This window comes from Microtus pennsylvanicus, chromosome 12 (assembly GCF_037038515.1).
Source record: "Microtus pennsylvanicus isolate mMicPen1 chromosome 12, mMicPen1.hap1, whole genome shotgun sequence".
NCBI lineage: Eukaryota > Metazoa > Chordata > Mammalia > Rodentia > Cricetidae > Microtus > Microtus pennsylvanicus.
The window spans coordinates 76,599,661-76,612,879 of record NC_134590.1 but is presented as its reverse complement, the minus strand read 5'-3'; the positions used below and the strand labels follow the sequence as shown (position 1 = coordinate 76,612,879).

At 41.3% G+C, this 13,219-nt stretch overlaps 1 protein-coding gene across 2 annotated transcripts in view; it reads left to right on the top strand.

The window, feature by feature from the left end:
• Positions 1-648: 648 nt before the first annotated feature.
• The window catches only part of Plek (pleckstrin), a 46,229-nt gene continuing 33,658 nt past the window's right edge, over positions 649-13,219 (top strand). Inside the window, exon 1 of one of the 2 annotated variants that reach the window (XM_075944393.1) lies at positions 649-901. In XM_075944393.1, coding sequence (XP_075800508.1) covers positions 860-901 — 42 coding nt within the window. In that variant the 5' untranslated portion in view covers positions 649-859. The remainder of the gene's footprint in view (positions 902-13,219) is intronic. The other variant, XM_075944394.1, reaches the window with a different exon arrangement.

Below are 13,219 nucleotides of genomic sequence, written 5' to 3'. Positions count from 1 at the left end.
AAAGATCCTCAGTGTGTTATTTGTCCTTCCTTCCTCCCTCTCCCTCTGTATTACCCTTCCTCTTCTCTCCTCAGTTAAAGCCCCTCCCCCACCCCCTTTTCCTGCACACAACACCTGTATCCTATTAAGCCCATCTCTAGAGTGTGTCCTCCCCCTTCCTCCCATGATCCCATTCTGCTTTCCTGGTTTCTATAGTTACTTTAGGTCACATTTTCACATCTAAAGATCTGGAGCTAGGATTCAAAACCAAGAGAGGCCATGTGGCACCTGTCTTTCTGGGACTGGGCTACTTTAGTATAACATTTTTCATTTCCATCCATTTACCTGCAAGCTTCATGCTTTCATTTTTCTTTACACCTGGGCCTCTTAAGAGTGTGGGGCCAGGGTAGGCGGTTGAGCACTCACCTGGTTGGGCTGGTGCACATGGAAATGTGGGGATGGAGACAGCTCCCTGGGATTTTTATTAAGGGCTTCTAAAACCTCAAGAATCATTCATTCCTAAGCAGGGCAGTGTCAACCATTAAAGTTTTCTTGTTCATCTCTTAGCATTTATTTTTTTATTTTTAGGAGAAGAATTTTACATATGATAATACAAATTTACATCTGGTAAATATTTGAATCAGTTGTACTACTTAATTTCCAGCATTAGGAAAGCATGGGCTGTTCAGCGGTCGAGTTCCTTTTTCTGACTTGTCGCCCCACTGAGGGGAAAAGGATGTCATCACGTAGTCATCAGCAGCAGAGAAATTTCGAAAGAGACCTCCCTGAAAAAGGACAGCCCACAAGCACTTCGGCTCTCAGAGGAGACGGAGCTCCTCGGTGAACGCAGCTGTGGGTCCGGCGCGTCTGTCTGTCAGTCATGGAACCCAAGCGGATCAGGGAGGGCTACCTGGTGAAGAAGGTAAGTAGCGAAGTACTTACAGGGGTGGATGGACCTAGAGAGGGGCTTGCCTAGGATTGGCACTGGCTTCGTACTGTGCCGGTCCCTTGTGGGGACGTTCCATGTTGGATTGATTGAGCTGGAATGAGAGAGTAATGTATCACACAGCCGGTGTGTTGGAGTGGGGCAGTCTCCATATGTCCCACGATATATATATATATGTCTTAAAAGTAAATTAACTTAGCTCAGACTTCAGAACATTTGCCCCTCCAAGCCTGAGAATTCCAGACGGCAGGTGTGGAATGTAAAAATCCAGAGGGCAAACTTTTTCATGATTTGAAACACTTTGCCTTTTGGTTTAAAAAAAAAAAAAAAAGCCTCAAATTCTTCTGTAAGAGAAGTTAGCCAGAGGCCCGACTGCTTAGTTCTTATTTACACTGCAGGGTGGTGGAAGGGTTAGGGGTGGGTTGGGTGGGGGTAGGTGCGATAAACTGACTGAAGAACATAGCTAAGTTCCTGGGCCTTCTCGGACTTACTGCACGAAAGACCTTGTGTTTCCGTTTCAAGGGTGTGAGTGTGGTTGGATGTGGTGATGGTGGGTGTGGGCTGCAATTTCTTACAACCTGCGTGAATTTGTGGAATAGATCGCCAACGTGATAGACGTATATTGCCTTAAAGAACACAAATGGAGGTGTGTGAATACTGAAGATTGTTTCGTGTGGTGGGAAATTGAATCTTGTTAATGCTCCTTGTCTTTCTTCTGCTGCTGTGTGTGCTTTGAGTTGTGAAAGTTTCTTGCACGGCACGTTCACACGTAGGGGCTGCAGGCATCCTGTGGGAAGTACGCTGAGCATATAGACAACTCACATGACGCCAAGTGGGTTCAGCCGCTCAGAAATGTTGACTTCTGACTAAATTCATGAGTAATTTTCTCACCAAATAATCAGGCACTGTGACTCTTATTTTCCTTTAAAGTCAATTAAATTTATTAATTGGCTGGTTAATCAGTTTTTGAGATTGGGTCTTACTCTACACTCTTAATGTGTTTGTAAGGCTGGCTTTGGACTGGGGCAAGAATCCTGACTTGGCCTTCCAGATGTTGAGATTCCAGGAATGGACAACCGCACCCACAACTGCATCCAGCTGCAGTTATTCACTAATTAAATTTAATTATTGATTAATTAAATTTATTTAATTATATTAAATAAATGTAACTTTACCTTAGAGTTGCATTTATTTCTCTTTCGTCTAAGGGCACTGAAGGGTACACATTGTGATCTGGTTGCACTTTTACTTTGGGTTAGAAAGGAACAGTGAAGAGACTAAGATGCCCAGGCATGTGGGTGTGACAGAGCCAGGAGAAATCCCCTCTCTTACTTTGGGCAGTAAGTTCTCTATTTAGCACCCTAGGGTTTTCCTGAAGCGAAGGTAATCCCCATTAGTGTTCACAGTGTATCTGTTACGATGGCTAGAGTTGGGGCTGGAGAATACATGGGCCTTCAGTGTCTTCTCTTAGGCTAGCTGAATTTTGAAACACCCTTTCTAAAAAAGATATGTAAATGAAACCGGGTGTAGGTTATTGGTAACTGGCATCCATGCCGTCCCTGTCTGAGAACCGAAAGGAACTGTGGTTGACTGACCTCTTCCCTGATTACACTGAGTAGCATCTCACTTTGTGTGTGTGTTTCTCGGTGTCTGTGTGTCTGCGCGGGTTCACATCTTCCGTGGTGTGTGTACAAAGGTCAGAGGACGACTTGCAGGAGTCAGTTCTTCCCCTCCCCGCCCTGTGTGGGTTCTGGGAGTCTGACTCAGGCCGTTCTACTTGCTGGTAGGCACCTTTACCCGCTGAGTCACTTCGCTGGCCAGGCCTTGTTTTAATATGAAATGACAAAACTGATGTTATAAAGTGTGGGTGCTTAGACTTTATAGTCACTATACCACAAAAATATCGATGATTCAGTCTGCAATACGTGAGGCCATTTCCCTAGAAAGTGGGGGTGGTAGGTTTAGGACTGTGACACACCTGGATTCAATAGTTTCGAATCAGTCACAGTAATTCTTCCAGATTTTTACTGCTAAGTGTGACTCTAGGAAAGACTAGAAAAGAGTATAGTGAAACCTCACCCTGATATTTCCACAAGTATGTCTCCCATAATTCTTGTGGAAATAGACACAAATATTACACTTAAGCTTGCATTATATTCAGTCTAATGTGCATCTTTCCATGCTGTTTTGCATTGCCTCAGGGATACATAATATACAAAGATTTTTCTAAAAAGTTGGCACTTTACTTTTGTTTGAAATTTCTTTCAGTGTTGAACTTCAAACCCAGGGCCTCACGTCTGGTTAGACAAAAGTCCTTTACCACTGAGCTATACCCCTGGCCCTCTAATTTGGCATCTTATAGAACTATTTGTTTCAGAAATAGTCTGTCAGTTGTAGATGTCAATCTAAAACTAGATTTCCTAATTAGGCATCAAAATTTCTAACTTCTTTATATTTTATGTTTCTTTCAGTTATAGAATATGTGGGTTAAAATCTATTGATCATCTATATATGTATATGTATGTATGTATTGACCTATGTACTGTACCATCTTCTATCTATCTATCTATCTATCTATCTATCTATCTATCTATCTATCTATCTATCTATCTATCCATCCATCCATCCATCCATCCATCCATCCATCCATCCATCCATCCATCCATCCATCTATCTATCTATCTATCTATCTATCTATCTATCTATCTATCTATCTATCTATCTATATCATCTACCTACATATCGAGGGGCCCACCCCATAATTGAAGATGGACACCAGCAAGTTCAATTCTCTACAACTTGTGAGATGTGTGATGGCTCCAAAACAATCCTGAGGAAAGAACCATGGGAACCTCCTTCTGTGAGGACTTTAGGAGTCATGGGTATGGCTGCTCAGATGAAAGCTTGCCAAATAATAATAATGGAAGTGATTTCCTCCTCTCTGCTTCTCTCTTCTATTCAGTTAAAGATTCCAGGGTAGGAATTAAACATGACTTTCTCCTATGCCTTATGAAACAACTATTTTCAAGTTAGAATAGTTTGATTTGAAAAAATACAGCATCGGAAAATTCCCATGTAGGAATTTTGTCAAGTCTTAAAGTCGACGGTCAATGGTATAAACTGTAATGTACCCCTTCTTTGCTCCCCCTCTTTCTTTCTTTTCTTCCCCCTCATTCTCATTCTCTCTCTCTCTCTCTCTCTCTCTCTCTCTCTCTCTCTCTCTCTCTCTTTGTTTGTGTGCAGCATGTGCCACGGTGTGTGTATTGAGCTCGGTGGACAGCTTGCCCGGGTGGGTTTTCTCCTCCACCATGTGGTTCCTGAGATTAGACCCGAGTCACCAGGCTTGGCATCAAGCTCATTTCCTCCTGAGCCATCTCATGAGTGCATGTTTTTGCTCTGTTAGAGATAACTGGCCACATTTCACAATGCGTGTTTCCTCTTTTGCTTCCTGGCCGAGATCCTTAAATAGAGAGTATGGTTAAGAAGGGGAGAAGAGAATGCGACTGTCATTTTTCAACCCTTCCATTCTAAATTGCTCTCCTTGCCTCTGAGTTTGTCACTTGTGGTTATTTTAAGGAGCATCTGTGGCCCTGTAGATACAGTTAGACCAAGCTGATCTTTCTTCAGTCCTAAAAGCCCACAGAAAGCAGGTGACTTGCTCATGGTCAAACAGCTGGAAGAGGATAACGTGGGGTTCGAACCCAGGCTCACCTAACAGCAAAGCCCCCATCTCATGACCCCAGAGCGCTTTGAAAGGCACAGGTGTATTGCAAATAACACTGGGTTTAGCAATTCAGCTCTCTTTCTTTCTGATTAGGGGATTCATTTTTTGAGAAATAAATAGTTTGATTATTCTTGATTACCTATGAATCTTGTGACCATAGCTTTAAAACAAGAGAAAATTCCTTTATGCTATGTCTCTCATGGCTAAAAGCTAGTTTCCATGAGAACAACCCAGCACTCTCTAGGTACTGAAGAACAGACTCAAGCAGTGGCTTAAGATTTGAATGTCTTGAGAGGTTGATAGACAGCCAAGAAATCAGGACAGGGTGCTGGGGGTGGGCTTCCAGAGACTTATGGTAGAAGGTGTATATTGTTGAGCCTCTTGTAAGGTATATATTGTTGAGCTCAGGGCAAGGTTGATATTGTTGAGACCAGTGTTGAGCTAGTGTTGGGAAGAAGGAGTTTGGTGGGAATGACAGGGAGATAAGAGATGCTGATGGTGGAAGGGGTGTTGATCAAAGTATATTATATGTTTGACATTGTTAAAGAATAAGTAGCTAAGCACTTGAGCCACAAGTGGGCAAGTCTGGGCTAATGAGAGCACAGAACAGACTGGAATTTCATCCCAGAATTTGTTCCTGCAGCCACGCTGTCTTCTGAACAGCATGAAAGGACCCTAAAAGTTTGCCTTCCCTTCTGGCGGTAGTTAACATGTCTCACCACCTTAGGGGTAGCTCTAAACATTTTGTGCATTCATTTACAGACTATTCCGAGGATAACCCTAGGGAATGGATATAGTTATCCATTCTCGCAGATGAGGATGCTGAGGACAGAGAGGCAGAAGGTCTTGCCTAGGGTCCTCAAGATAAAACTTGGCACAGCTGATAAGGAACCACGCAATACAGCACCAGCATTGCCCAGTGCTGTGTGTAACCACTGAAACCGGTTGAATCCTCATGGGTTCAAACTTCAGTGACCTTATTTTTCAAAGAAAGAATCTCTTTCTTTGAAAAATAGATGGAACCCGGGCCAGAATTATTCATATTGTATTGCTTACAAAATTGGTCTCTGACCTGTCTGTATATCTTGTGGCCATGTCTGAGGTCCGACCACAAGCTAACAGTGTGCTAACCTCATTTGAGTGAATTATATCCTCTAATGTTTGTGAGGAGAACTAGGCACTGATACTCAGAAAAAATGAACAGTTTGCTGAAGGTCTCAGAACCTGGAGAGGACAAAGGTGAAATACGAGCACAAATCTAAAACTCAGGAAATCAGGGTATTAAGATCACTGCCTTTCTGTCCAGCTTGTTTAAATTACAGTACAGGGAAAGTACAGTCTGATAGAATTTATTCATAGAAGAATATACCACTGGATAGGCTTGTCCCCTTGCTTCCAAAAAGTTCTTATACACGTAAAACAAGACTCCTAGAAGTTGTACAAGTTGCAATGTGGATGATATGATTTGTAATGCAAGAGAAATGAGAGGCTGGTTTAATATAACCTCACGTAAAACAAAATGCCCCACAGGTATGGGGGAGTAGTATAATGACGCACACTTCTTGTGTAGTTTTGAATGATGCACAGTTCTTATGTAGTTTTGACCATCACAGAATTCTTTGAATTTGAGCTCTGCATGGACATGTAAATCGAGAAGTTTGAAGGAAAGGGGAAGTTAGAAGAGGTCTTCATTTCAGGAAGTATCTGGGAGGGCTCTAAACACAACAGTCTGCATCCCTCAGCACCGAGCGTCCAGTCCTGGCTTCTGTCAGTGCAGCTGGACATACTGAACATGAGGTCACACTCCCTTCTGTTACATTCTGAAGTGTCTGAGAATGGAGAATTCATCGTGTTCAATTCTATACTCTCGGTATGCAGGTCATGTCTAAAACATACGAGATGTCTCATCATTCCTGGACTGAACTTTCCTCATGGAAGAAATGCAATCAAAGTAGATTTACAAGAGACTTCAACTGGACTTAAACATACAGAGTTAAAAGAGACCAGAGAATCTGGGTTCAGTCCAGCAGTAACATTTAAAGTATTCAAAAAAGGGGAAGAAGGCTTAGCTAAGGCGGTCCTTATATGATCACGTAACACAGGTTAGTAGCAGTTACTATTATTCTTGCATTACGGAAGAGGATCTGGGGTTGTCATGGTAACCTGGTATTAGAAGTCTTAAAGTCTAGCAGTGCTACCGGAAAAAAAAAATGTGTAGACATCAGGGTAGAAAGGTATGTGAAACATGTAATTGAGTTTCTGATTTGTGCCTTATATTTTATCAATATATCAATTAATATTCAATAATTTTCTTGTCAGAGAGCTGACAAATTTAATGCTTTCCTTTGATTGGTGCAAATAAAAATGTTTTCTGAAACTTCTACCTATTGTAACTTCCGAGTAATCTAGAAGCCGAGTGTAGTATCTCATCTTAGTACTCAAGAGGCTGAGGCAGGAGTATTGGCACAGGTTCCAGGTTAGCCTGAGCAATGTAGGTGGGGATGGAGAAAGGACAATGATAGGTTCAAGGTCACCCTCAGCTACACAGTGAGTTTGAGGCTAGCCTGAGCTATCTCAAGGAACAAAACTAAAACTAAAACCCAAAGCAACCACTACCACCAACAACAATAAATAATCCCCAAATTAAACTAAATACATTTGAGCAAAATACTTTTCTGTTTTGCCTTGGTCTAAAACTATTCAATTTGTCCACCAACTCTCCTACAGAGATAGTGCCACCAGGGAATCCTCTTGTGAACCAATTCCAGTTGATTTGTAGCTGTCCTGATCTCTGAATGAGACATTGGTCCCCAAGACACCCAAGAGGCATAGAATCTACACAATTAGTCTATAATTAGGAAAAGCAGAGCCAAGTGATGCATTCAATGTGGCACACTGGGAAGAGAAACAGGCCAGTGTGTTTTTACGCATTGACATGAGGTTTCAGTAGAAATAGGAAAGTATACACAATAAAGCATCATTGCTGACCCTGGCCGTCACTGACCATCATTGTCTGGGCTCTAGGAGTCCTGGAAGATGAGCTGGTAAGTTGTCAGAACTGTTGCGAAATCTCTTCTAGGGTGGCAAGTTTGTCTTTGAGCTAGCACACGGGCACCAGCCTTCCCTCTGCCCCCAGTATCTGATGTTTGAGGAAATCCTAATAGCTGGATGTCCACTGTCTGATAGCCCTAGGGAGGGGGAATCTGTGTACAAAGTGTTCTGTATTCTTTCCTGCCCCATTAGCTACAATTCCTCTCTGTTTTTAGATCTCAGTTTTGACTGATGTAGGGGACGGTATGCTTGAGTTGGTGTGAAGGTTCCTGAAACATGCCTGGAGCAGAAACAAATATGATACATGGAACATAAGTAGGACCAAAGTCAGAAAAGATAGTTCCAGGTGACCACACGTAATCATCACTTCTTGGACCTCTCAGTTTACTTACTCTTAAAGAAATAGCACAATTTTAGTGACAGGACGTCACTAGTAAGTTTAGTCTGCTCTCAGAATTACCAGCTTCCTGCTTCAGATGGGATGACCATCGGGTTCCACCATGTCCAACATGACTTTATTTTCGTTCTGAACACTCTGTCCCCCCTCCCCGCCCCCGAGAGACATTTCTGGACTGGCTGATGAATGTAACTGTAGGAACTAATTCCTGACCAAGCCTAAAATTGGCCCTTTAAATTTTCATGTTAAGTTTGCCTAGCAGAATATGAGTTAGAATTATTCTCTGCACATTTAGAAAAGGATATTTTAAGAACTTAAACATCTTTCAAAGGTATGACAGGACCTAGGACTTAATGACAGAGCTCGTTTTCTTTTTTAAAAGTGTTTTTTTTAAAAAAATATTTTGTCCTATTTTTTTTTCTACTTAATTATATTTCCTAAAATACTTAATGCAATCTGTTTTAAAGTAGTTTTCAAATCAAGTTCTTTCTATGGTTAATCGCTGCAAATTGGACATGAAATTTAAAATTATGTTCCCAGGATTTGAGACAAATTTTGTGATGGTCCATCATTTTATGTGTTTTCGAAGCAACAACATATTCACTCAGTGATGTTCAGAAAGACTTCTGTTTTCCCTACTAAGTTGAGTATTGTTCTTTTGAGGTCTGTGAATTGTGTTGGGATTTTGATGGCATTGCATTGAATCTGTAGATTGCTTTTGGTAGAACTTCCATTTTTATTACCTTAATCCTACCTATCCAAGAGCATGGAAGATTTTTCCATTTTCTGATATTGTCTTCCATTTCTTTCTTCAAAGACTTAAAATTCTTGTCATACAGGTCTTTCACTTGTTTGGCTAGAGTTAAACCAAGATATTTTATATTTTTGTGGCTATTGTAAAGGGTACTGTTTCTCTGATTTTTTTTTCTTGGCCCTTTTATCATTTGTATATAGGAGGAGTACTGATAATTATTTTTTTGAGTTAATCTTGTATCCTGCCACATTACTGAAGAGGTGTTTATCAACTTTAGGAGTCCCCTGGTAGAATTTTTGGGGTCACTTGTGTATATTATCATATCATCTACAAATAGTGAAAGTTTGATGTCTTTCCAATTTGTATCCCCTTGCTCTCTTTTTGTTGTCTTATGATTCTAGCTAGACCCTCAAGTACTATATTTAATAGATATGTAGAGAATGGATAGCCTTGTCTTGTTTTTAATTTTAGTGGAATCGGTTTGAGTTTCTCTCCATTCAGTTTGATGTTGGTTGTTGGCTTGCTGTATATTGCCGACATATGTTTAGGTATGTTCCTTATATCCTTGCTCTCTCCAAGACCTTTATCATGATGGGTTATTGGATTTTGTTGAAGGCTTTTTCAACATCTAATAAAATAATCAAAGAATAACCAGACTACAGTCCACAGTTCCAGAGAAGCTAGGTAATGAGAGGGACCCTAAGAGGGACATGCATGAATCACCCTAGGAAAGGGAGCTAGAAAAGATCTGGGTTAGACTGGTGACATGTCAGAAGAAGAGGGGAGGGGATGGGGTAAGAACATCAGGGAACAGGATGATCGAGTTGTGGGAGGGATGGAGAGGGAAAGCAATGAAAGAGACATCTTGACAGAGGGAGCCATTATGGGGTTAGGGAGATGTCTGGTGCTAGGGTCACAAGGAGGACCTCAGCTAAGACCCTCAGCAATAGCGGAGAGGGGACCTGAAACAGCTGTCTGTAATCAGATTGCTGACTACCCGAATTGTGATCATAGAACTGTCATCCGGTAACTGATGTAAGCAGATGCAGAGATCCACAGTCAAGCTCTAGGCTGAGCTCCTGGAGGCCAATCAAAAAGAGGGAGGAGGGGGACAAGATCATGACGGCGAAACCCACAGAGTCAACTGACCTGAGCTTGTAAGAGCTCAGGGACACCAGACTGACAGCTGAGGAACGTACATGGGACTGAACTAGGCCTTCTGCATAGGGTGACAGTTGTGTGGCTTGATGTGTTTGTGGGACCCCTGGCAGTAGGACCAGGACCTATCCCTGGTACATGAACTGGCTTTTTGGAGCCCATTGGTGGGATACCTTGGTCTGCCTTGATGCAGTGGGGAGGAACTTGGTCCTGCCTCTTGATATGCCAGGCTTAGTTGACTCCCCATGGGAGGCCTTACCCTCTCTGAGGAGTGGATGGCGATGGGGGTGGGGGAATCAAGAGGAGGGGAGGAAGGGGACACTGTGGTTGGTATGTAAAATGAACAACATCAACAACAACAACAACAAAAGACGCTGGAGGAGTGACAAGTGCTCTTAACCACTGCTCCATCTCTCTAGCCCCGAAACCTTTTTTTTCTTTCTGTTTGCATTATTTTGGTGATTTAAGCTTATTCACCTAGTATTCCATACCCCAACACTAATGAACACTTGATGCTCAGGTATTTTCAAATAGATTTTTTATTTTAACTTTTGGTTTTTTGAGACAGGGTTTCTCTGTAGCTTTGGAGCCTGTCCTGGAACTAGCTCTTATAGACCAGGCTGGTCTCGGACTCACAGAAATCTGCCTGCATCTGTCTCCCGAGTGTTGGGAATAAAGGCATGAGCCACCGCTTCCTGGCTAAATAGATTTTTTTGAAGTCTAGCAGAATAATGGCATATGAGTGGCATCCCTACACATGAGTCACTCCACTTTGCCCTTACTCATTTCCTCCACCATCACCTCCCCCATGCCCTCTCACACCCTCCTGCTGGTTCCCTTCCTTGCCAGCTGCTCACTCTTCTGCTTACCTTATACTCTCTTTATTTCCCAACTCTCATGCAATCTCTTCCTCCCTCTCACGGTCTGCTCTCTAATTTCATCACACACACACATGCACACACAGACAATACACATATAGACGTATACACACATGGGCACAAACACACAGAGAGAAATATACACACATACACAAAACACACATACAGACACACAGGCACACACAGACAGATAGACATACACTGATACGTACATACACACATACACACATACATCTACACAGAGACACAGAGAGAAATTCACACACATATAGACATACACACACACACACATACACAGACCCACAAGCACAAACAGACAGATAGACATACACAGACACATAGAAACACACTACATTTACAGAGACAGAGAAATACACACACATATAGATAGACACATATGTACATACACACACATATATAACTTGAAATCTAGGCACCACATGATACTTTTCGTGTCTAGCCTACTTCACTTGACACAATACTTTCCTGCTATATCCACTTTCTTGCAGATGTCACAATTTCACTTTTGGTTGCACCTTTGTAAAACTGTGTATGTGTGTGTATTCATTCAGCTGATGATGGGCATCTAGGCTGGTTCTTTGACCTGGCTTTTGTAAATTGTGCGGCAGACTTGGCAGAATTTAAGCAGTGGTTTCTAGATGCCAGATAGCTTTATTAAGTCTCCAAGCAATCACTAAGCTGTAGTAGAAATTATTTTCTCCATTTTCCAGAAGCTTAAAAATAAATGTGCTCAAGTGGTATTTTTAGCAAGTGTTGGGTGTGAGCTAGACAAACTCAGGGCCTTCAGTCACCTACAGACATACTGTCTTAGAGATGTTATATTTATATCTTTAGTTTGTTTAGCAAGATATGGTTTAGAAATACTCTCTGCACATTTAAGAAGAAGATACCCCTCTTTACCTTAGGGCCTGTGTTATCTCTACAGCCTACGGCAAGGGTGGTGACTCAAAACTCTTCTGGCTTCATAACCCAATTCTTCAATATATTTTACAAAACCTAAAAAAAAAGTCTTACTAGAATAGATTATCTTACCTAATTTCAGTCTTTTTCCTTGGGTTGCTGTTAAAGTATAAGCTGTTTATTGGGCTCTAGGTAATTGTTTTTGAAAATCAATTGCTCCTATTAGACTCTATTTAAAAAACTTGAGTGTGTGCATATGTTTTTTTTACTAACTCTAGTGAGTTTTAACAGTACATACTAAGGACATTAACCTTGAACTCAATGAGGGTGTATTATCAATATCATGCACTTTCAATTCATTTCCAGTTTATATAAGTGTTTAAAAAATAAACAAAAAATTATTTTAAATATAATCACATCTCATCCTTTATAACTTTTTGTGTTATGTATGCACTAAGATACATTATATCAGGTGCTGTGAGGATGACCGATTGCTCACTGGGAACTCCAAATATAACTCATAACCTAAAACCTACCTATTGTGAAGGACTTTGTCTTATGTACAAAGTGACTAAAATATTATATAAAATTACTGCTTAGCTGTGTATATAAGTTGTATATGGAACACAACTGAATTCCATATTAGATTTGGGTTCTATTCTCAAAATATATGTTTTCCAAAACCTGAAAAAATAAAAAAAGTCTGGTGCAATGGTGTCCCAGACATCAATTTGGAAGCATCCTGTCAGTTTGTCTGTCTGTCTCTCTGTCTGTCTCTTCTATCTATCTATCTATCTATCTATCTATCTATCTATCTATCTATCTATCTATCTATCTATCTATCTATTATCCATCCATCCATATGCCTACTTTCCTACCTATCTATTTGTCATTAAGGTGAGAAATTGATCCAGATTCTGGAATTACTTAAAGTCTCTCAAGAACCCAAATGAAGATCGCATCTGAAGGGAAGAGAAAGAGCATTAACAAGGAGTTAAGAGACCAGGGTTCTAGTATTCATTTCTGTTAACTGGGCAAATACAAGTACTTCTACCTCAGGTTCATTCTTTGGGCAAACAGAAGATTAAAGACAGAAAGGGAAATATATAGGCATCAACAATCGTAGGTGCTCTATTAAGCTGTCTGAGTGACAAACTGGTGGCTTGCAGCAGTTGCATAAGGGACAGAGAAGTGACCCTAAGTCTCACCGTAAATCACCATTCCACTCGGAGTAGCAGTATGGCTTGGAGTAGCAATAAGCTCTTTCGTACAAAGGATCTGCCTCCTCTGTGTCCTAATGGCCCCGCATTGGCTTTCTCACAAACTGCCAGATATTTGTCTATGGGCACCATGTGTAAATTCCAGCTTTTCCACCTCCATGCCCAGTGAGGCTCTCTTCACCCTTTATAAT